The sequence below is a fragment of the Pseudophryne corroboree genome, chromosome 6, assembly GCF_028390025.1.
Source record: "Pseudophryne corroboree isolate aPseCor3 chromosome 6, aPseCor3.hap2, whole genome shotgun sequence".
In the NCBI taxonomy this organism is placed as follows: domain Eukaryota; kingdom Metazoa; phylum Chordata; class Amphibia; order Anura; family Myobatrachidae; genus Pseudophryne; species Pseudophryne corroboree.
Window position 1 is genome coordinate 116,812,480 of NC_086449.1, and position 23,668 is coordinate 116,836,147.

Below are 23,668 nucleotides of genomic sequence, written 5' to 3' on the forward strand. Positions count from 1 at the left end.
TATATTACACCTACATCCTTCAGAATTTTTCATAAAACAATATCGAACCGATTCCACCCGGACACAAGGAGGCATCATCCAAATGGACAGAGGCAATTATGCTGCTGCCTTTTTCCATTCCAGATTGACTAGAATTCTAGATATATATGGTCTATGCATTGTAAATGGCAACTTCTGGCGTCTTATATTTGAATATCCAGCGAGACTTTGTAGATGGGAAAGAAGTGTATTTCTATCGTTAGTATTGTGGATCTGACTAACAATACGCTTCCCTCGAAAAGCAGCATGTTCATAAAGCTCATTTCAGGAGTACTGTAGGTGGCCCTTAAAAGGGCCTTTTGTTAGCGTGTTTCGGGAAAGGAGATCAGCCAAAGAGGAGCCAGATCTTAACCTCCAAAACCATACAGAGTGCGGCCCTGGCGCTTGAGAGCATAGACCACATCCATAGCGGTCACAGTCTTCCTCTTGGCGTGCTCGGTGTAAGTGACGGCGTCCCGGATCACATTCTCTAGAAAGACCTTCAGCACCCCACGGGTCTCCTCGTAGATGAGGCCAGAAATGCGCTTCACGCCACCTCTGCGAGCGAGACGGCGAATGGCTGGCTTCGTGATGCCCTGGATGTTGTCCCGCAGCACCTTCCTGTGGCGCTTAGCGCCTCCTTTCCCGAGTCCCTTACCACCTTTGCCTCTTCCTGACATCTTCAAACAGCTTGCGAGTTGCAATCAGTAAGAATGAGTTGATCGCCTCACAGCAGCCCTTTATTAAGAGGAAGGGCGGACCTGATGGGGGACTTAGAACTCGGAGAGGAGGAGACCTGGGTAGTCCGCCTTTTCTGACTTAGCACACCGCAGGACAGTGGCAGCTTTCTCTTCGTCATCTCTATTCATTTCCGTGAACAGATATATAAATGTTAAAAAAAAAAAAAAAAAAAAAAAAAAATTGTATCCATTTGATCCCACATTTCTAGGGTAAAATAGGAAAAGAAGGTTTTACACCTATAGTCAATTAACGAAAAGTAGTGACATTTCATTCTCCCTGAAATGATAAATAATATATTTTCCAAATACATATATAGTGTTTATCACTATTAAGTCGGACCCACACCAGCGCCTTGGGCTAGGAGCGCGATTCATCGGACTGGCCCAATGAGAGACGAGCTAAATTCGGCGGGTCAAAACAAGTTAACCGGAGTGGACAATTCAAATCCTGGTAGGGGAACACTCCCCCAATGGCATGCCGCTTCTGATGTGTCCCTCGCTACAAGTATTCCTGGCACCCAGGCTCGGTTCGCTTCGATCTCTAATTAGCGAGCGCCAGCGTATCAGCTATGTTCTCTCGCCGTCTCATAATATTGTATATTAGGTGTAAATAATAATAGTATGTCAATTGGGTCAGCTGAACCGTACCTTAGCGCTCAGCCACATTGCGACCCGGATCACTACTACTCCTCAAATAACCATTGAAGCCGTTTTTACAGCAACGAGCATAACTGGTACGTGTGCGCCTAAACGGGAACCCTGCTGTGTGATGTCATAATGGACTAGGTACAAGCAGGGGCACCGCAGTTTGCATCCCGTTGTTACTTTTGCAACGATATCATAGTAACACAGGTCATCTTGAAGACCGACTTTTAACCACCTGCTTATCAAGATTATGATACAGTAGTAGCGATATTAACAATGTAACAATCCAGTTTGTATCACTTGAGCCAGACAGAAAATTATGTGCTAGTCACACAGCAACTACACGGGCAGTGTTTCTGCTGCTCTCTGGCTTTTTAGAAGCCCTGGCATCTGTAGCTTTGACGAGTTCTGTAGAAATCTGATCTACGTCTGGAACGTGTTTTACAGTACATGAGAGCGGAGAGAATGCCGCTTTGCACGCAGTAATCATCAACAGGGGGGGGTCTCCTGTACTAGCTCGCACACTAGAGGGGAGTTCCCCAGCATCCGACTAACAAGATGCACATGTATAAGGAATGAAGAAACTACAACACAGCCTAGATTACTGTGATTCAGTCAAATTCAGGGAGACAGGACACAGCGCAAATAATAAGTTACAGCCCGATTAGCGAGGAGATGGGTGGCTCTTAAAAGAGCCTTTGTGTTCGTGTGGGAGAGGAAGGGGAGATTACTTGGCGCTGGTGTACTTGGTGACGGCCTTGGTGCCCTCGGACACGGCGTGCTTGGCCAACTCTCCCGGCAGCAGCAGGCGTACGGCGGTCTGGATCTCCCGGGAGGTGATGGTGGAGCGCTTGTTGTAGTGAGCCAGGCGGGAAGCTTCCCCCGCAATGCGCTCAAAAATGTCATTGACAAAGGAGTTCATGATGCCCATAGCCTTGGAGGAGATGCCGGTGTCAGGGTGCACCTGCTTCAGCACCTTGTACACGTAGATGGCGTAACTCTCCTTCCTGCTCTTCCTACGCTTCTTTCCATCTTTCTTCTGGGTCTTGGTTACGGCCTTCTTTGAGCCCTTCTTGGGCGCCGGCGCGGACTTTGCTGGTTCAGGCATTTCCACCACTCACTTCTTCTACACACAGCAGGGAGAGTCTGTGCCGTACACCGCCCGGGTTTGCTCTATTTATAGGCATCTTATGCAAATGAGGCTTCAACGCTTCTGGTAAAAGTGTAGGGTAAGTATAAGCTAAGTATAGGGTAAAAGTGTCACGTGACGCTGAGTGGTAGCTAACACCCCCCCCCCCCCCCCCCACACACACACACACACACTACATATTGCGGATTGGTCTGTGGATAAACTCGAGCTGCATTGGTTCATTTGTAAGCAAACCAATCACAGAGCACGCGGTAGACCCACTCTGAGTGTATATATAGGAGGAGGGCGGTATTACAGGTTCACATTTTCTCTCAGTTTGTTAGAAGGAATTATTTGTTTTGTGAACTGAACATGTCCGGCAGAGGCAAACAAGGCGGCAAGACCCGGGCTAAGGCCAAGACTCGCTCATCCCGGGCCGGTCTCCAGTTCCCAGTCGGTCGCGTTCACCGTCTGCTGAGGAAAGGAAACTATGCTGAGCGAGTGGGAGCCGGTGCCCCGGTCTATCTGGCCGCGGTGCTGGAGTATCTGACGGCTGAGATCCTGGAGCTCGCCGGAAACGCCGCCCGCGACAACAAGAAGACCCGCATCATCCCCCGCCACCTGCAGCTGGCTGTGCGCAACGACGAAGAGCTCAACAAGCTGCTCGGTGGGGTGACCATCGCCCAGGGAGGCGTTCTGCCCAACATCCAGGCCGTGCTGCTGCCCAAGAAGACCGAGAGCCACAAACCGGCCAAGAGCAAGTAATGTGAGGCTGGCAGCTTCCACCACCGAAACGATGTACCCGACACACAACACAAAGGCTCTTTTCAGAGCCACCCACGTCTTCCCAGGAGAGCTGTGTGTACTGTCATTGCTTGTGTTGTAGCGATATCTGACGGGCTAGCCGCGCTTTCATCTCCACATCCCGTCCATACAACCGCTAAAGGTATAGACGCTCCCTTACCCTTTAGGAGCCCTGGTCTGTTGTGGTGAAATCTAAAGATAGTCTGAATATTCCCTTTGCAATAACTGCATGCTGCAAATGAGGCCCCTTCCGCTTATAGGAGTGGGAAGCTGATCCGTGTAAAGTATATAAGGAGAGAAACCATATTCTCTCTCCGTGTGACGTAACAAAGCTAGGATGAAAACAGCTGCATTACATACAAATATTTGATAATTGAGAGCAATATCCTCTTATCCCAGCTGAAGAAAACAATTTTACAAGGGAATCTAGGCGGAACACTAGTAACAATGTACTGTCGGGTGAACCAGCCCGTCCAGATATTTAATTATTTTTGATAGTCAACATTCCATTATTCACTTTGCGGCTTGCTTATCGTATTATATATGTAAACTTCATAGACTTGGCCTGTCATTTGAAGCTGCTATGGGTGGAGAGCGGAGGATTCATCCGCATCCTGTTACTCTGACACTGAGGGGTGACTTATGCTGCAGCTCGTTTAGAAAGACTTGGTGGCTCTGAAAAGAGCCTTTGGGTTGTTGCGTGTATAGGAGTGCCGAGTTTCTATGCCCTCTCCCCTCGGATCCTGCGGGCCAGCTGGATGTCTTTGGGCATGATGGTCACCCTCTTGGCGTGGATGGCGCACAGGTTGGTGTCCTCGAACAGCCCCACCAGATAAGCCTCGCTGGCCTCTTGTAGGGCCATGACGGCGGAGCTCTGGAAGCGCAGGTCAGTCTTGAAGTCCTGGGCGATCTCACGCACCAGACGCTGGAAGGGCAGCTTGCGGATCAGCAGCTCAGTGGATTTCTGATACCGGCGGATCTCGCGAAGAGCAACAGTTCCAGGACGATAGCGGTGAGGTTTCTTCACGCCGCCGGTAGCTGGGGCGCTCTTCCGGGCAGCTTTCGTTGCCAGCTGCTTGCGGGGAGCTTTCCCTCCTGTAGATTTGCGGGCGGTCTGCTTGGTCCTGGCCATATTTCCACACAGATCTGACTTCTACCAAGTAGAAAAAAGACTGAATAGCCAACAGCCGGCAACAACTGTATTTATGCACAGAGCTGCTTTGTGATTTGATGAGTTAAACACGCCCTTCATCCTGGTTGGTTTCGGTGAAGAAGCTGTAAGTTTCATAAAGCCCGCCAAGAATTTCTGTTTCCTCTATTGTTTATGTGAAGTTTCTAACGGCCCGGCCTCGAGGTCTTTTCACGGTATAGCAGCCCCGGCCCCAGTACACATATACCAAACGTAATCACACACAGTGCTGCTGAATAGCTGCAATAGCCGGGGATAAAAAAAAAAAATATATATATATATATATATATATATATATATATATATATATATATATATTGTGTGTACAGAATATAATCCTTACAAGCCCTAATACCAGGGAAATGATAATATGGGATGGCAGGTAAACTAGCAAACAACAACAGCAAAAGCAGCACAGCTTAGATCAAAACAGCGGCGTATAAAATAAAATAATCATTTGATCATTAAAACATGAATGTTAAATCTAAAGCTGCTCACTTTAATGTAGTCAGAACTCCTGCGTGTGTGAGAAACGATATGATACTAATGGGAAACAGTATTATAGTATGATACAATTGTAACTACTCTATTGAAACATTGCTGGATACAATCTGAGCAAAAGTATCAACTTAGACCGCAACCTCAACCTCGTGAATCTGCTAAACTACATGAAGAGAATATAAGGCTATATATTTAGTTTCAAAGGGGGTTCTACATCTACTCAGAGGAAATTAAAATCCTATAAAGTACTAAAGGCCCTGCATAGCAATACCCTTATTGTTTTATTTTATTACTGGGTTTTTTTTTTCCTGTATGCCCATTTAACTATTGTATATTCATTTCAATTGTTCTTGTAAAAATAAACTTTAAAACATCTGTTAAAAGTTGTATTTATGGTAATTAATCGAATGTAAGACTCTGAGGAATAAACAGATTTAAAACCAGTATATATTCAACTGAATTTATGTGACATAGCAATTATCTGTCTATCTATCTATCTATCTATCTATCTATCTATCTATCTATCTATCTATCTATCTATCTATCTATCAAATTGTATTGGAACTCATTGAAATACCCGTTTGTATATGTACCACACGAAAATGTAAATTATTGCTGTTAAATACATCGCATAAAAAAGTATACACTGTATGTGATAATGTCTGGAAACAATAAAAAATGTTTAACGTAAAAAAATCATTCCAGATCGATGGTAGCATGAATATTCCTCTTATTCATGCTACTACTTAAAAAAAATGATGCCCTTCACCTAGGGCATCTCTTCTGGCAGAGATTAAGGGTCATCCTGACAACATGGCACCAGGTCATTATAGATCCTACACCCAAGAATAGGCCCACAGCGTTACAGTTGGCAGGATTGATAAAAGTGGAAGTACCTGCTTTGATTTGCCAGCTCACTTGGATTGCCTTACATTGTGGCTGCTATAGTTTGGTTGGATAGGTGGATGATTTGTGGTCAGCCATCCACTCTCCGATTTCCATAGCCAATTGTATCAGAAATTGCTTCTTTAAGACGAGATCCAGGATCTCATCTCTTTTCAATGACTGTGGATCTTCCACCCATCGTTCCACACAATTGCATCAACTGGGTGGCATATACCGAAATGTGAGCTAGAAACACCTTGAAGATAACCAAGAACATTACACAGCACAAATGTTTTATCACAGTGATATGTGGAATTGAAAGGAGTCATCTCAGGAAACCCACATACTTTAAGAAGAGGTTCCATTAATCCGGTTGACAGATGACCAGTGGGATCTGGTCCATGAATTCAGCCTTATGGTCCAGAAGTTACTTTCATATGGTGTGCATACATGAAATGCAATGCTCCATGTTGAGCAACTTTCTCATGCTTAAGTACAATTGCTTGTGGCACAGCAATGCATCTAAATAACTTTGTTGCACCATTGCTCCACTCCTCGGGTGACCGTTATCTTTGATCTTGGCCTGCCATTTGCCTGCTGGCTAGCAGTTGTGTTCATTTTTTTGTCCTCTTCCACACCTTTTCATCTGCTCCTGATTCGCCGATTCTTCTCCTTGTTCCTCCCATGTCCCATTGATAACCCTTTGTGTCTCGTCACTTTAATTCTGCCTTTTATTTTTACATTCCACTCATTTGTCCAATCTTTATCTATTCCTCCTTCTGCCTTTTCTTCCCATCTCCGATTATCTCCTCCCTTTTCTTATCTTACACTACTCTTCTCCCTGTTCCAACTTTTTCCCTTCATCACCCTTATTTTTCACCTCATTTCTCCCATCCCTCACACTTTACTCATACCCTCCTATTTCTACGTCCCCCTTATTCCTACTGTCTCCTCCTGTTGTCCACCCTACTTCCACTACCACCCCCCTACAAATAAAACACACACACACACACACACACACACACACACACACACACACACACACACACTACAATGTTTCTCTTTTAAATGGTTGCAGTACTGGGGGAACTGTGGTCAAAATCGTGAATGTAAGTAAGATGGGGAGTGTTAGGGTTCGACTGCAGGAGGTTAGGTTGTGGTTAGGCAATAGTGGCAGGGTTAGAGATAGGCTGTGGGAGGGGAGGGTTAGGATGTGGGGAGGGAGTGTTAGGGTTAGGAACAAAGAAGGGGGGTAGGTTTAGGCTACAGGAGGGATATGTTTAGGAACTAAGGAGAAGGTGAGGGTTATTATACTTACCTCTCCCCTGTCGTGATTCTCAGCATCGGGATGCCGCTGATGGTCTTCTGACCACAGTCATCCCAAATGCGGGCCTCCCGTATGTTTTCCGATGTCAGTATCATGCAGTCTAAGGGAGTTAATGATTTGCAGGACCACAAGCTAAACCTTATATGTCTGGGACATTGCATGAAGAAAATACAAGGCTACTGTAGATTTGGATTATATAAAGGGGCTTTTCTACTACTCACTGGAAACGAAATAAAAAAATAAAAAAATAAAAACAGAACCTTATTGTTCTACTATAATCACTGAATTTGTATTTATGCATATGTATCTCATTTATATCCATTTTGCTTGCTATTGAAAAAAAAAAACCTTGCACTTTAAAAGAATTGAGAAAAGTTATATTTATGATAAAATAATAGAGTTTAGGCTCTTAAATGGGACCATAGGGATTTAAGGACAATATATATCTATCATAGTTTATGTGAAATAATAATAAACACAAACCTAATTCAATAACAATCACTCACCTCTTCTGATGGTGCACCACGCCAACAATGTCTGCTCCAATGTGAGTGTGCCACTACCCATGACTCCTCATTGTGCTATTACTTACCGCTGAGAAATAATTAGTAATATGGGGAAACATGTAATCAATGCGCACATTCCATAGTAAGATGGAACAGGGCCTTCCCGCCTCTTCAACTGGGTCAGTTTTTATGTATGTATATATTTATTTATTTATTTATTTATTTATTTTTCTACCATCCTTGGAGACGCAGAAAGCCACTGGTGTGGCACAGATCCAGCTCCGTGGTCCCCCTACCTGCTCTGGAGTTTCTATGCAGACTCCCACCGCTCTAGTGCCCTACTCCAGCCTGCCATCATTGGTTGGGGGTGAGGTTCAGACCTTGATGGTACTTGCTGCTGGCCCACGCCCTCCATTTTGCAGTCATCAACTCTGTTTGTCCACATCTCACGTCCATCCTCATGTGCCTTCCATTCCTCTATGGCGATCATCTTCTCTCAACACTGCTCTTGACCTGCCCTAGTCTATATCTGTGCTTTCCATCACTGGTCAATGCAGTTGAACTCTGGTCTGTTAATCTGCGTTGCCCTTCTTCTCACAACTTTGCATCCACAGTGGATCTCTGCTGACACAAAGGGGGTAATTCCAAGTTGATCGCAGCAGGACATTTTTTGCAGTTGGGCAAAACCATGTGCACTGCAGGTGGGGCAGATATAACATTTGCAGAGACAGTTAGGTTTGGGTGGGTTATTTTGTTTTTGTGCAGAGAAAATACTGGCTGCGTTATTTGTACACTGCAATTTAGATTGCAGATTGAACACACCACACCCAAATCTAACTCTCTCTGCAAATGTTATATCTGCCCCACCTGCAGTGTACATGGTTTTGCCCAACTGCTAAAAATGTCCTGCTGCGATCAACTTGGAATTACCCCCAATGTTTCCCCCAGAGGTTCTGATGCTCCGTTCCGCAGCCGCCTTTTCTCCAGACCAGGCATTCCCAACCACGGTCCTCAAGGCACACTAACAGTGCAGGTTTTAGTGATATCCATGCTTCACCACAGGTGACTTAATTAGTAGCTCAGTTATTTTGATTTAACCATCTGTGCTGCAGCCTGGATATCACTAAAACCTGCACTGTTGGTGTGCCTAGAGGACCATGGATGGGAATGCCTGCTCTAGACATTCAGCCTCGTGGTCTCTGCATATCTTTCGCCTGCTATCCAACAGTGAGGTTCAGTGCTGAAGCTGCAGCAACTGCTTTTATCACGGTAGTACATTTGAAAACGTAAGATTAGTTGAACCATTGCTCCTCAGGTGACTGTTGTCTCTCATCTTATTCTGCAAGCTTCATCATTTTATTTTATTTCCCAGAACTATTGTGTGCAAACATGTCTATCATCCATTGATATGCCGAAAATAGCATCCACTTTTTTACTCTGCAATCAGTAGTTGCCATGTAACAATATATATCTTCTTCTTCTTCCTCCTTCCTCCTACCCCTGTTTTTCCTCGTTTCTTCCCTTCCTCTCACCTAGCTCAATTACAAGAGGTCTCTCTACTTGTCCCACTATACCTTCCTCTCTATTATTCCTGTATCCACCCCCCCCCCCCCCCCCCAATGTTCCCAAATATTCCTACTGTTTCCCTCTATTTTTAGGAAAGTTCCGATGTCCTCTTTTAAAAATGACAAAGTCTCATACTTTGGCATTTTTAAAAGAGGAATGGTAATGGGAACAGATCACCATTGCCCTCACTCTGACACACCGATCTTGCATAAATATACATTCATGTCTGTATGGGTCATTTTATAAACATTTGGGGAAAATCCCACCAACATTCTACACGACGGGGAGAATCTCACACAAGCAGGGTTAACCTGTGGCTGACTATGCTGGGTATCTCTCTTTTGTCACAGTAACTAGAGTTCCTAAACAAGACTGCCAATACGTTGTGAGGCAACCTGCCTGTGCTAGCCACCCGGGTGTACAGGAGCCCAGCCATCACCTTTATGTCTTTGAAAATGGTGCATCCCCTGCACAGACTGAACCCCAGATCACCTTCGTTACATGTAGTGCCAGGGGGACAGAAAAATGCCCCAATCAGACGTTTTAGCCTCGCAGAAAAGTACAGATGTGTTACATGCTGGACAGATCCAGCTTGGTGTAAGTAAGCTGACAGGGGCTGTTCCTGGGTCTCTTTGCAGCGCCTAGGCTAGCAATGGCCGTATAGGCCTAGGGGAGACCTTGGAGTACTGGTGTGGTGCAGAGAGGCTGCACGCTGCTTTTCTCATGCCCAATAAAAGACTCTTTTTCTGCGTTAGGGAAACACAAGGTGAGGGCAGATTTCCCCTTACACTCAGACAGGGAAGGGTTTACAAGGACTGCTTATTCCGCCAATGAGAGCGCAGAACGCACCAGGCTCAGCAGCCAATTACAGCACAGCAGGCACCGTATATAAAAGACGTCAGAGAGCGGCTTGTGCTGTATTACCATTTGTTGGTTAAAGTGACGTTGAGCTAACATGGCAGAAACTGCACCAGCCGTCGCCGCTGTCCCGCCGTCAGAGGGCGCAGCCAAAAAGAAGAGGCAGCCGAAGAAAGCTGCAGGGGGAGCCAAGAAAAGCGGCAAGTCTTCCGGGCCCAGCGTTTCCGAGCTGATCTTAAAGGCCGTGGCCGCCTCCAAGGAGCGCAGTGGAGTTTCTCTTGCCGCCCTGAAGAAGGCTCTGGCTGCCGGAGGCTACGATGTGGAGAAGAATAACAGTCGCATCAAAGTGGGGGTGAAAGGATTGGTGACCAAAGGAACTCTCACCCAAGTGAAAGGCACCGGAGCTTCCGGCTCCTTCAAGCTCAATAAGAATCAGCTGGAGAGCAAGAAGGCCGCCCTGAAGCCCAAGAAACCAGCGGCAAAGAAAGTGGCCAAGTCCCCGAAGAAGCCCAAGAGAGCTCCGAGTGCAGCCAAGAGCCCCAAGAAGGTGAAGAAACCCACAAAAGCGGCTGCTGCCAAAAGCCCAAAGAAGCCTAAAGCCGCGAAGCCCAAGAAAGCGGCCAAGAAGGCGGCGAAGCCCAAAGCAGCCAAGAGTCCGGCCAAGAAGGCGGCGAAGCCCAAAGCCGCCAAAAGCCCGGCCAAGAAGGTAGCTAAGCCCAAGAAAGCTGCGGCCAAGAAGTGATGGAAGAGCCGCCGTAGCAGCCTCGCTTCCTTGTTATCCCCCCAAAGGCTCTTTTCAGAGCCACCCACCCTGTCCCGGCAGAGCTGTAGGCGCACGGCGTACAGATATTGAGTCACTACATTACGTTACAGTTCAGCAGTGTCTCCGTGGGATTTTTGGTTGCTTATTGATAGGTAACGCAGGGTTATTTATTAGCGCTACTGTAGCAAGACTGATCGGGAAATAATACCTGGATGTCCTGCTTCCTACCTCAGGCCGCTCACAATAGCGGCATGCTTCCTTCCTGTGTACTCGAACACTCACCATTCCCTGTGGTGAACAGTCTGCAGGGTAGCTGCTGAAAAGCAAGTATCAATTTAATGTTTGTTTGCACTTTCTGAGAACACTAGCTACACAATAACAGGGAGACTGCTTTACCAGAAAGAGAACCTCCAGTAGAGACAAATAGTTCTGTGCAGTTTCTATCAGAGTAGTTGGCTAGTAAGCTTCCCTACTTATTAATTGTTCAAGAGGTCGTTGTAACAGAATTATATATAAACTACACTTGGAGAAACATTCACAGCTGTGCCTTAATACCCTATGCTTGAATTTTAGGACATGTATTGTGTCAGCATGTCATCGTTATAATACAAGTTACGTTTTAACTCAACATCTTTTCAAGAGTACCCCGCTACAGCACCTCCTGCGCACGCTATGCACGGTATATTACACCTACATCCTTCAGAATTTTTCATAAAACAATATCGAACCGATTCCACCCGGACACAAGGAGGCATCATCCAAATGAACAGAGGCAATTATGCTGCTGCCTTTTTCCATTCCAGATTGACTAGAATTCTAGATATATATGGTCTATGCATTGTAAATGGCAACTTCTGGCGTCTTATATTTGAATATCCAGCGAGACTTTGTAGATGGGAAAGAAGTGTATTTCTATCGTTAGTATTGTGGATCTGACTAACAATACGCTTCCCTCGAAAAGCAGCATGTTCATAAAGCTCATTTCAGGAGTACTGTAGGTGGCCCTTAAAAGGGCCTTTTGTTAGCGTGTTTCGGGAAAGGAGATCAGCCAAAGAGGAGCCAGATCTTAACCTCCAAAACCATACAGAGTGCGGCCCTGGCGCTTGAGAGCATAGACCACATCCATAGCGGTCACAGTCTTCCTCTTGGCGTGCTCGGTGTAAGTGACGGCGTCCCGGATCACATTCTCTAGAAAGACCTTCAGCACCCCACGGGTCTCCTCGTAGATGAGGCCAGAAATGCGCTTCACGCCACCTCTGCGAGCGAGACGGCGAATGGCTGGCTTCGTGATGCCCTGGATGTTGTCCCGCAGCACCTTCCTGTGGCGCTTAGCGCCTCCTTTCCCGAGTCCCTTACCACCTTTGCCTCTTCCTGACATCTTCAAACAGCTTGCGAGTTGCAATCAGTAAGAATGAGTTGATCGCCTCACAGCAGCCCTTTATTAAGAGGAAGGGCGGACCTGATGGGGGACTTAGAACTCGGAGAGGAGGAGACCTGGGTAGTCCGCCTTTTCTGATTTAGCACACCGCAGGACAGTGGCAGCTTTCTCTTCGTCATCTCTATTCATTTCCGTGAACAGATATATAAATGTTAAAAAAAAAAAAAAAAAATTGTATCCATTTGATCCCACATTTCTAGGGTAAAATAGGAAAAGAAGGTTTTACACCTATAGTCAATTAACGAAAAGTAGTGACATTTCATTCTCCCTGAAATGATAAATAATATATTTTCCAAATACATATATAGTGTTTATCACTATTAAGTCGGACCCACACCAGCGCCTTGGGCTAGGAGCGCGATTCATCGGACTGGCCCAATGAGAGACGAGCTAAATTCGGCTAGTCAAAACAAGTTAACCGGAGTGGACAATTCAAATCCTGGTAGGGGAACACTCCCCCAATGGCATGCCGCTTCTGATGTGTCCCTCGCTACAAGTATTCCTGGCACCCAGGCTCGGTTCGCTTCGATCTCTAATTAGCGAGCGCCAGCGTATCAGCTATGTTCTCTCGCCGTCTCATAATATTGTATATTAGGTGTAAATAATAATAGTATGTCAATTGGGTCAGCTGAACCGTACCTTAGCGCTCAGCCACATTGCGACCCGGATCACTACTACTCCTCAAATAACCATTGAAGCCGTTTTTACAGCAACGAGCATAACTGGTACGTGTGCGCCTAAACGGGAACCCTGCTGTGTGATGTCATAATGGACTAGGTACAAGCAGGGGCACCGCAGTTTGCATCCCGTTGTTACTTTTGCAACGATATCATAGTAACACAGGTCATCTTGAAGACCGACTTTTAACCACCTGCTTATCAAGATTATGATACAGTAGTAGCGATATTAACAATGTAACAATCCAGTTTGTATCACTTGAGCCAGACAGAAAATTATGTGCTAGTTACACAGCAACTACACGGGCAGTGTTTCTGCTGCTCTCTGGCTTTTTAGAAGCCCTGGCATCTGTAGCTTTGACGAGTTCTGTAGAAATCTGATCTACGTCTGGAACGTGTTTTACAGTACATGAGAGCGGAGAGAATGCCGCTTTGCACGCAGTAATCATCAACAGGGGGGGGGGTCTCCTGTACTAGCTCGCACACTAGAGGGGAGTTCCCCAGCATCCGACTAACAAGATGCACATGTATAAGGAATGAAGAAACTACAACACAGCCTAGATTACTGTGATTCAGTCAAATTCAGGGAGACAGGACACAGCGCAAATAATAAGTTACAGCCCGATTAGCGAGGAGATGGGTGGCTCTTAAAAGAGCCTTTGTGTTCGTGTGGGAGAGGAAGGGGAGATTACTTGGCGCTGGTGTACTTGGTGACGGCCTTGGTGCCCTCGGACACGGCGTGCTTGGCCAACTCTCCCGGCAGCAGCAGGCGTACGGCGGTCTGGATCTCCCGGGAGGTGATGGTGGAGCGCTTGTTGTAGTGAGCCAGGCGGGAAGCTTCCCCCGCAATGCGCTCAAAAATGTCATTGACAAAGGAGTTCATGATGCCCATAGCCTTGGAGGAGATGCCGGTGTCAGGGTGCACCTGCTTCAGCACCTTGTACACGTAGATGGCGTAACTCTCCTTCCTGCTCTTCCTACGCTTCTTTCCATCTTTCTTCTGGGTCTTGGTTACGGCCTTCTTTGAGCCCTTCTTGGGCGCCGGCGCGGACTTTGCTGGTTCAGGCATTTCCACCACTCACTTCTTCTACACACAGCAGGGAGAATCTGTGCCGTACACCGCCCGGGTTTGCTCTATTTATAGGCATCTTATGCAAATGAGGCTTCAACGCTTCTGGTAAAAGTGTAGGGTAAGTATAAGCTAAGTATAGGGTAAAAGTGTCACGTGACGCTGAGTGGTAGCTAACACCCCCCCCCCCCACACACACACACACACTACATATTGCGGATTGGTCTGTGGATAAACTCGAGCTGCATTGGTTCATTTGTAAGCAAACCAATCACAGAGCACGCGGTAGACCCACTCTGAGTGTATATATAGGAGGAGGGCGGTATTACAGGTTCACATTTTCTCTCAGTTTGTTAGAAGGAATTATTTGTTTTGTGAACTGAACATGTCCGGCAGAGGCAAACAAGGCGGCAAGACCCGGGCTAAGGCCAAGACTCGCTCATCCCGGGCCGGTCTCCAGTTCCCAGTCGGTCGCGTTCACCGTCTGCTGAGGAAAGGAAACTATGCTGAGCGAGTGGGAGCCGGTGCCCCGGTCTATCTGGCCGCGGTGCTGGAGTATCTGACGGCTGAGATCCTGGAGCTCGCCGGAAACGCCGCCCGCGACAACAAGAAGACCCGCATCATCCCCCGCCACCTGCAGCTGGCTGTGCGCAACGACGAAGAGCTCAACAAGCTGCTCGGTGGGGTGACCATCGCCCAGGGAGGCGTTCTGCCCAACATCCAGGCCGTGCTGCTGCCCAAGAAGACCGAGAGCCACAAACCGGCCAAGAGCAAGTAATGTGAGGCTGGCAGCTTCCACCACCGAAACGATGTACCCGACACACAACACAAAGGCTCTTTTCAGAGCCACCCACGTCTTCCCAGGAGAGCTGTGTGTACTGTCATTGCTTGTGTTGTAGCGATATCTGACGGGCTAGCCGCGCTTTCATCTCCACATCCCGTCCATACAACCGCTAAAGGTATAGACGCTCCCTTACCCTTTAGGAGCCCTGGTCTGTTGTGGTGAAATCTAAAGATAGTCTGAATATTCCCTTTGCAATAACTGCATGCTGCAAATGAGGCCCCTTCCGCTTATAGGAGTGGGAAGCTGATCCGTGTAAAGTATATAAGGAGAGAAACCATATTCTCTCTCCGTGTGACGTAACAAAGCTAGGATGAAAACAGCTGCATTACATACAAATATTTGATAATTGAGAGAAATATCCTCTTATCCCAGCTGAAGAAAACAATTTTACAAGGGAATCTAGGCGGAACACTAGTAACAATGTACTGTCGGGTGAACCAGCCCGTCCAGATATTTAATTATTTTTGATAGTCAACATTCCATTATTCACTTTGCGGCTTGCTTATCGTATTATATATGTAAACTTCATAGACTTGGCCTGTCATTTGAAGCTGCTATGGCTGGAGAGCGGAGGATTCATCCGCATCCTGTTACTCTGACACTGAGGGGTGACTTATGCTGCAGCTCGTTTAGAAAGACTTGGTGGCTCTGAAAAGAGCCTTTGGGTTGTTGCGTGTATAGGAGTGCCGAGTTTCTATGCCCTCTCCCCTCGGATCCTGCGGGCCAGCTGGATGTCTTTGGGCATGATGGTCACCCTCTTGGCGTGGATGGCGCACAGGTTGGTGTCCTCGAACAGCCCCACCAGATAAGCCTCGCTGGCCTCTTGTAGGGCCATGACGGCGGAGCTCTGGAAGCGCAGGTCAGTCTTGAAGTCCTGGGCGATCTCACGCACCAGACGCTGGAAGGGCAGCTTGCGGATCAGCAGCTCAGTGGATTTCTGATACCGGCGGATCTCGCGAAGAGCAACAGTTCCAGGACGATAGCGGTGAGGTTTCTTCACGCCGCCGGTAGCTGGGGCGCTCTTCCGGGCAGCTTTCGTTGCCAGCTGCTTGCGGGGAGCTTTCCCTCCTGTAGATTTGCGGGCGGTCTGCTTGGTCCTGGCCATATTTCCACACAGATCTGACTTCTACCAAGTAGAAAAAAGACTGAATAGCCAACAGCCGGCAACAACTGTATTTATGCACAGAGCTGCTTTGTGATTTGATGAGTTAAACACGCCCTTCATCCTGGTTGGTTTCGGTGAAGAAGCTGTAAGTTTCATAAAGCCCGCCAAGAATTTCTGTTTCCTCTATTGTTTATGTGAAGTTTCTAACGGCCCGGCCTCGAGGTCTTTTCACGGTATAGCAGCCCCGGCCCCAGTACACATATACCAAACGTAATCACACACAGTGCTGCTGAATAGCTGCAATAGCCGGGGATAAAAAATATATATATATATATATATATATATATATATATATATTGTGTGTACAGAATATAATCCTTACAAGCCCAAATACCAGGGAAATGATAATATGGGATGGCAGGTAAACTAGCAAACAACAACAGCAAAAGCAGCACAGCTTAGATCAAAACAGCGGCGTATAAAATAAAATAATCATTTGATCATTAAAACATGAATGTTAAATCTAAAGCTGCTCACTTTAATGTAGTCAGAACTCCTGCGTGTGTGAGAAACGATATGATACTAATGGGAAACAGTATTATAGTATGATACAATTGTAACTACTCTATTGAAACATTGCTGGATACAATCTGAGCAAAAGTATCAACTTAGACCGCAACCTCAACCTCGTGAATCTGCTAAACTACATGAAGAGAATATAAGGCTATATATTTAGTTTCAAAGGGGGTTCTACATCTACTCAGAGGAAATTAAAATCCTATAAAGTACTAAAGGCCCTGCATAGCAATACCCTTATTGTTTTATTTTATTACTGGGTTTTTTTTTTCCTGTATGCCCATTTAACTATTGTATATTCATTTCAATTGTTCTTGTAAAAATAAACTTTAAAACATCTGTTAAAAGTTGTATTTATGGTAATTAATCGAATGTAAGACTCTGAGGAATAAACAGATTTAAAACCAGTATATATTCAACTGAATTTATGTGACATAGCAATTATCTATCTATCTATCTATCTATCTATCTATCTATCTATCTATCTATCAAATTGTATTGGAACTCATTGAAATACCCGTTTGTATATGTACCACACGAAAATGTAAATTATTGCTGTTAAATACATCGCATAAAAAAGTATACACTGTATGTGATAATGTCTGGAAACAATCAAAAATGTTTAACGTAAAAAAATCATTCCAGATCGATGGTAGCATGAATATTCCTCTTATTCATGCTACTACTTAAAAAAAAATGATGCCCTTCACCTAGGGCATCTCTTCTGGCAGAGATTAAGGGTCATCCTGACAACATGGCACCAGGTCATTATAGATCCTACACCCAAGAATAGGCCCACAGCGTTACAGTTGGCAGGATTGATAAAAGTGGAAGTACCTGCTTTGATTTGCCAGCTCACTTGGATTGCCTTACATTGTGGCTGCTATAGTTTGGTTGGATAGGTGGATGATTTGTGGTCAGCCATCCACTCTCCGATTTCCATAGCCAATTGTATCAGAAATTGCTTCTTTAAGACGAGATCCAGGATCTCATCTCTTTTCAATGACTGTGGATCTTCCACCCATCGTTCCACACAATTGCATCAACTGGGTGGCATATACCGAAATGTGAGCTAGAAACACCTTGAAGATAACCAAGAACATTACACAGCACAAATGTTTTATCACAGTGATATGTGGAATTGAAAGGAGTCATCTCAGGAAACCCACATACTTTAAGAAGAGGATCCATTAATCCGGTTGACAGATGACCAGTGGGATCTGGTCCATGAATTCAGCCTTATGGTCCAGAAGTTACTTTCATATGGTGTGCATACATGAAATGCAATGCTCCATGTTGAGCAACTTTCTCATGCTTAAGTACAATTGCTTGTGGCACAGCAATGCATCTAAATAACTTTGTTGCACCATTGCTCCACTCCTCGGGTGACCGTTATCTTTGATCTTGGCCTGCCATTTGCCTGCTGGCTAGCAGTTGTGTTCATTTTTTTTGTCCTCTTCCACACCTTTTCATCTGCTCCTGATTCGCCGATTCTTCTCCTTGTTCCTCCCATGTCCCATTGATAACCCTTTGTGTCTCGTCACTTTAATTCTGCCTTTTATTTTTACATTCCACTCATTTGTCCAATCTTTATCTATTCCTCCTTCTGCCTTTTCTTCCCATCTCCGATTATCTCCTCCCTTTTCTTATCTTACACTACTCTTCTCCCTGTTCCAACTTTTTCCCTTCATCACCCTTATTTTTCACCTCATTTCTCCCATCCCTCACACTTTACTCATACCCTCCTATTTCTACGTCCCCCTTATTCCTACTGTCTCCTCCTGTTGTCCACCCTACTTCCACTACCACCCCCCTACAAATAAAACACACACACACACACACACACACACACACACACACACACACACACACACACACACACACACTACAATGTTTCTCTTTTAAATGGTTGCAGTACTGGGGGAACTGTGGTCAAAATCGTGAATGTAAGTAAGATGGGGAGTGTTAGGGTTCGACTGCAGGAGGTTAGGTTGTGGTTAGGCAATAGTGGCAGGGTTAGAGATAGGCTGTGGGAGGGGAGGGTTAGGATGTGGGGAGGGAGTGTTAGGGTTAGGAACAAAGAAGGGGGGTAGGTTTAGGCTACAGGAGGGATATGTTTAGGAACTAAGGAGAAGGTGAGGGTTATTATACTTACCTCTCCCCTGTCGTGATTCTCAGCATCGGGATGCCGCTGATGGTCTTCTGACCACAGTCATCCCAAATGCGGGCCTCCCGTATGTTTTCCGAGGTCAGTATCATGCAGTCTAAGGGAGTTAATGATTTGCAGGACCACAAGCTAAACCTTATATGTCTGGGACATTGCATGAAGAAAACACAAGGCTACTGTAGATTTGGATTATATAAAGGGGCTTTTCTACTACTCACTGGAAACGAAATAAAAAAAAATAAAAAATAAAAACAGAACCTTATTGTTCTACTATAATCACTGAATTTGTATTTATGCATATGTATCTCATTTATATCCATTTTGCTTGCTATTGAAAAAAAAACCTTGCACTTTAAAAGAATTGAGAAAAGTTATATTTATGATAAAATAATAGAGTTTAGGCTCTTAAATGGGACCATAGGGATTTAAGGACAATATATATCTATCATAGTTTATGTGAAATAATAATAAAAACAAACCTAATTCAATAACAATCACTCACCTCTTCTGATGGTGCACCACGCCAACAATGTCTGCTCCAATGTGAGTGTGCCACTACCCATGACTCCTCATTGTGCTATTACTTACCGCTGAGAAATAATTAGTAATATGGGGAAACATGTAATCAATGCGCACATTCCATAGTAAGATGGAACAGGGCCTTCCCGCCTCTTCAACTGGGTCAGTTTTTATGTATGTATATATTTATTTATTTATTTATTTATTTTTCTACCATCCTTGGAGACGCAGAAAGCCACTGGTGTGGCACAGATCCAGCTCCGTGGTCCCCCTACCTGCTCTGGAGTTTCTATGCAGACTCCCACCGCTCTAGTGCCCTACTCCAGCCTGCCATCATTGGTTGGGGGTGAGGTTCAGACCTTGATGGTACTTGCTGCTGGCCCACGCCCTCCATTTTGCAGTCATCAACTCTGTTTGTCCACATCTCAAGTCCATCCTCATGTGCCTTCCATTCCTCTATGGCGATCATCTTCTCTCAACACTGCTCTTGACCTGCCCTAGTCTATATCTGTGCTTTCCATCACTGGTCAATGCAGTTGAACTCTGGTCTGTTAATCTGCGTTGCCCTTCTTCTCACAACTTTGCATCCACAGTGGATCTCTGCTGACACAAAGGGGGTAATTCCAAGTTGATCGCAGCAGGACATTTTTTGCAGTTGGGCAAAACCATGTGCACTGCAGGTGGGGCAGATATAACATTTGCAGAGACAGTTAGGTTTGGGTGGGTTATTTTGTTTTTGTGCAGAGAAAATACTGGCTGCGTTATTTGTACACTGCAATTTAGATTGCAGATTGAACACACCACACCCAAATCTAACTCTCTCTGCAAATGTTATATCTGCCCCACCTGCAGTGTACATGGTTTTGCCCAACTGCTAAAAATGTCCTGCTGCGATCAACTTGGAATTACCCCCAATGTTTCCCCCAGAGGTTCTGATGCTCCGTTCCGCAGCCGCCTTTTCTCCAGACCAGGCATTCCCAACCACGGTCCTCAAGGCACACTAACAGTGCAGGTTTTAGTGATATCCATGCTTCACCACAGGTGACTTAATTAGTAGCTCAGTTATTTTGATTTAACCATCTGTGCTGCAGCCTGGATATCACTAAAACCTGCACTGTTGGTGTGCCTAGAGGACCATGGATGGGAATGCCTGCTCTAGACATTCAGCCTCGTGGTCTCTGCATATCTTTCGCCTGCTATCCAACAGTGAGGTTCAGTGCTGAAGCTGCAGCAACTGCTTTTATCACGGTAGTACATTTGAAAACGTAAGATTAGTTGAACCATTGCTCCTCAGGTGACTGTTGTCTCTCATCTTATTCTGCAAGCTTCATCATTTTATTTTATTTCCCAGAACTATTGTGTGCAAACTAGAGATGAGCGCCTGAAATTTTTCGGGTTTTGTGTTTTGGTTTTGGGTTCGGTTCCGCGGCCGTGTTTTGGGTTCGAACGCGTTTTGGCAAAACCTCACCGAATTATTTTTGTCGGATTCGGGTGTGTTTTGGATTCGGGTGTTTTTTTCCAAAAACACTAAAAAACAGCTTAAATCATAGAATTTGGGGGTCATTTTGATCCCAAAGTATTATTAACCTCAAAAACCATAATTTACACTCATTTTCAGTCTATTCTGAATACCTCACACCTCACAATATTATTTTTAGTCCTAAAATTTGCACCGAGGTCGCTGTGTGAGTAAGATAAGCGACCCTAGTGGCCGACACAAACACCGGGCCCATCTAGGAGTGGCACTGCAGTGTCACGCAGGATGTCCCTTCCAAAAAACCCTCCCCAAACAGCACATGACGCAAAGAAAAAAAGAGGCGCAATGAGGTAGCTGTGTGAGTAAGATTAGCGACCCTAGTGGCCGACACAAACACCGGGCCCATCTAGGAGTGGCACTGCAGTGTCACGCAGGATGGCCCTTCCAAAAAACCCTCCCCAAACAGCACATGACGCAAAGAAAAAAAGAGGCGCAATGAGGTAGCTGACTGTGTGAGTAAGATTAGCGACCCTAGTGGCCGACACAAACACCGGGCACATCTAGGAGTGGCACTGCAGTGTCACGCAGGATGTCCCTTCCAAAAAACCCTCCCCAAACAGCACATGACGCAAAGAAAAAAAGAGGCGCAATGAGGTAGCTGTGTGAGTAAGATTAGCGACCCTAGTGGCCGACACAAACACCGGGCCCATCTAGGAGTGGCACTGCAGTGTCACGCAGGATGTCCCTTCCAAAAAACCCTCCCCAATCAGCACATGATGCAAAGAAAAAGAAAAGAAAAAAGAGGTGCAAGATGGAATTATCCTTGGGCCCTCCCACCCACCCTTATGTTGTATAAACAAAACAGGACATGCACACTTTAACCAACCCATCATTTCAGTGACAGGGTCTGCCACACGACTGTGACTGATATGACGGGTTGGTTTGGACCCCCCCCAAAAAAGAAGCAATTAATCTCTCCTTGCACAAACTGGCTCTACAGAGGCAAGATGTCCACCTCATCTTCACCCTCCGATATATCACCGTGTACATCCCCCTCCTCACAGATTATCAATTCGTCCCCACTGGAATCCACCATCTCAGCTCCCTGTGTACTTTGTGGAGGCAATTGCTGCTGGTCAATGTCTCCGCGGAGGAATTGATTATAATTCATTTTAATGAACATCATCTTCTCCACATTTTCTGGATGTAACCTCGTACGCCGATTGCTGACAAGGTGAGCGGCGGCACTAAACACTCTTTCGGAGTACACACTTGTGGGAGGGCAACTTAGGTAGAATAAAGCCAGTTTGTGCAAGGGCCTCCAAATTGCCTCTTTTTCCTGCCAGTATAAGTACGGACTGTGTGACGTGCCTACTTGGATGCGGTCACTCATATAATCCTCCACCATTCTATCAATGTTGAGAGAATCATATGCAGTGACAGTAGACGACATGTCCGTAATCGTTGTCAGGTCCTTCAGTCCGGACCAGATGTCAGCATCAGCAGTCGCTCCAGACTGCCCTGCATCACCGCCAGCGGGTGGGCTCGGAATTCTGAGCCTTTTCCTCGCACCCCCAGTTGCGGGAGAATGTGAAGGAGGAGATGTTGACAGGTCGCGTTCCGCTTGACTTGACAATTTTGTCACCAGCAGGTCTTTCAACCCCAGCAGACCTGTGTCTGCCGGAAAGAGAGATCCAAGGTAGGCTTTAAATCTAGGATCGAGCACGGTGGCCAAAATGTAGTGCTCTGATTTCAACAGATTGACCACCCGTGAATCCTTGTTAAGCGAATTAAGGGCTGCATCCACAAGTCCCACATGCCTAGCGGAATCGCTCCGTGTTAGCTCCTTCTTCAATGCCTCCAGCTTCTTCTGCAAAAGCCTGATGAGGGGAATGACCTGACTCAGGCTGGCAGTGTCTGAACTGACTTCACGTGTGGCAAGTTCAAAGGGCATCAGAACCTTGCACAACGTTGAAATCATTCTCCACTGCACTTGAGACAGGTGCATTCCATCTCCTATATCGTGCTCAATTGTATAGGCTTGAATGGCCTTTTGCTGCTCCTCCAACCTCTGAAGCATATAGAGGGTTGAATTCCACCTCGTTACCACTTCTTGCTTCAGATGATGGCAGGGCAGGTTCAGTAGTTTTTGGTGGTGCTCCAGTCTTCTGTACGTGGTGCCTGTACGCCGAAAGTGTCCCGCAATTTTTCTGGCCACCGACAGCATCTCTTGCACGCCCCTGTCGTTTTTTAAAAAATTCTGCACCACCAAATTCAAGGTATGTGCAAAACATGGGACGTGCTGGAATTTGCCCATATTTAATGCACACACAATATTGCTGGCGTTGTCCGATGCCACAAATCCACAGGAGAGTCCAATTGGGGTAAGCCATTCCGCGATGATCTTCCTCAGTTGCCGTAAGAGGTTTTCAGCTGTGTGCGTATTCTGGAAAGCGGTGATACAAAGCGTAGCCTGCCTAGGAAAGAGTTGGCGTTTGCGAGATGCTGCTACTGGTGCCGCCGCTGCTGTTCTTGCGGCGGGAGTCCATACATCTACCCAGTGGGCTGTCACAGTCATATAGTCCTGACCCTGCCCTGCTCCACTTGTCCACATGTCCGTGGTTAAGTGGACATTGGGTACAACTGCATTTTTTAGGACACTGGTGAGTCTTTTTCTGACGTCCGTGTACATTCTCGGTATCGCCTGCCTAGAGAAGTGGAACCTAGATGGTATTTGGTAACGGGGGCACACTGCCTCAATAAATTGTCTAGTTCCCTGTGAACTAACGGCGGATACCGGACGCACGTCTAACACCAACATAGTTGTCAAGGACTCAGTTATCCGCTTTGCAGTAGGATGACTGC

The 23,668-nt window shown here is 46.0% G+C and overlaps 5 protein-coding genes across 5 annotated transcripts; 2 read left to right on the plus strand and 3 right to left on the minus strand.

Annotated features, from left to right (window-relative positions):
* Positions 1-386: 386 nt before the first annotated feature.
* On the minus strand, positions 387-12,309 carry LOC134934950 (uncharacterized). The gene is made up of 5 exons (XM_063930272.1): positions 12,024-12,309; positions 8,125-8,153; positions 4,140-4,486; positions 3,340-3,355; positions 387-698 (listed from the first exon to the last, which is right to left on the minus strand). The coding sequence occupies exons 1-5, from the start codon at positions 12,307-12,309 to the stop codon at positions 387-389; spliced, it is 990 nt and encodes a 329-aa protein (XP_063786342.1).
* On the minus strand, positions 2,131-2,511 carry LOC134934951 (histone H2B 1.1). Its single transcript, XM_063930273.1, has one exon. It carries the CDS (start codon positions 2,509-2,511, stop codon positions 2,131-2,133), a length of 381 nt encoding a protein of 126 aa, XP_063786343.1.
* On the plus strand, positions 9,989-10,910 carry LOC134934949 (histone H1B-like). The gene has a single exon (XM_063930271.1). It carries the CDS (start codon positions 10,266-10,268, stop codon positions 10,908-10,910), a length of 645 nt encoding a protein of 214 aa, XP_063786341.1. The 5' UTR covers positions 9,989-10,265.
* A 1,425-nt stretch (positions 12,310-13,734) lies between the features above and the next one.
* LOC134934952 (histone H2B 1.1) lies at positions 13,735-14,115 on the minus strand. Its single transcript, XM_063930274.1, has one exon. It carries the CDS (start codon positions 14,113-14,115, stop codon positions 13,735-13,737), a length of 381 nt encoding a protein of 126 aa, XP_063786344.1.
* A 385-nt stretch (positions 14,116-14,500) lies between these two features.
* LOC134934434 (histone H2A type 1-like) lies at positions 14,501-14,893 on the plus strand. Its single transcript, XM_063929875.1, has one exon. The coding sequence runs from the start codon at positions 14,501-14,503 to the stop codon at positions 14,891-14,893; it is 393 nt and encodes a 130-aa protein (XP_063785945.1).
* Positions 14,894-23,668: the final 8,775 nt, after the last annotated feature.

Coding starts and splice junctions, on each gene's coding strand:
- LOC134934434 (XM_063929875.1), top strand. CDS start 14,501: ATGTCCGGCAGAGGCAAACAAGGCGGCAAGACCCGGGCTAAGGCCAAG.
- LOC134934952 (XM_063930274.1), bottom strand. CDS start 14,115: ATGCCTGAACCAGCAAAGTCCGCGCCGGCGCCCAAGAAGGGCTCAAAG.
- LOC134934949 (XM_063930271.1), top strand. CDS start 10,266: ATGGCAGAAACTGCACCAGCCGTCGCCGCTGTCCCGCCGTCAGAGGGC.
- LOC134934951 (XM_063930273.1), bottom strand. CDS start 2,511: ATGCCTGAACCAGCAAAGTCCGCGCCGGCGCCCAAGAAGGGCTCAAAG.
- LOC134934950 (XM_063930272.1), bottom strand. CDS start 12,309: ATGTCAGGAAGAGGCAAAGGTGGTAAGGGACTCGGGAAAGGAGGCGCT. Junction 8,154..12,023: donor TGCTCTCAAGCGCCAGGGCC/GCACTCTGTATG, acceptor TGCAAAATGGAG/GGCGTGGGCCAGCAGCAAGT. Junction 4,487..8,124: donor CAGCAGCAAGTACCATCAAG/GTCTGAACCTCA, acceptor ACTTGGTAGAAG/TCAGATCTGTGTGGAAATAT.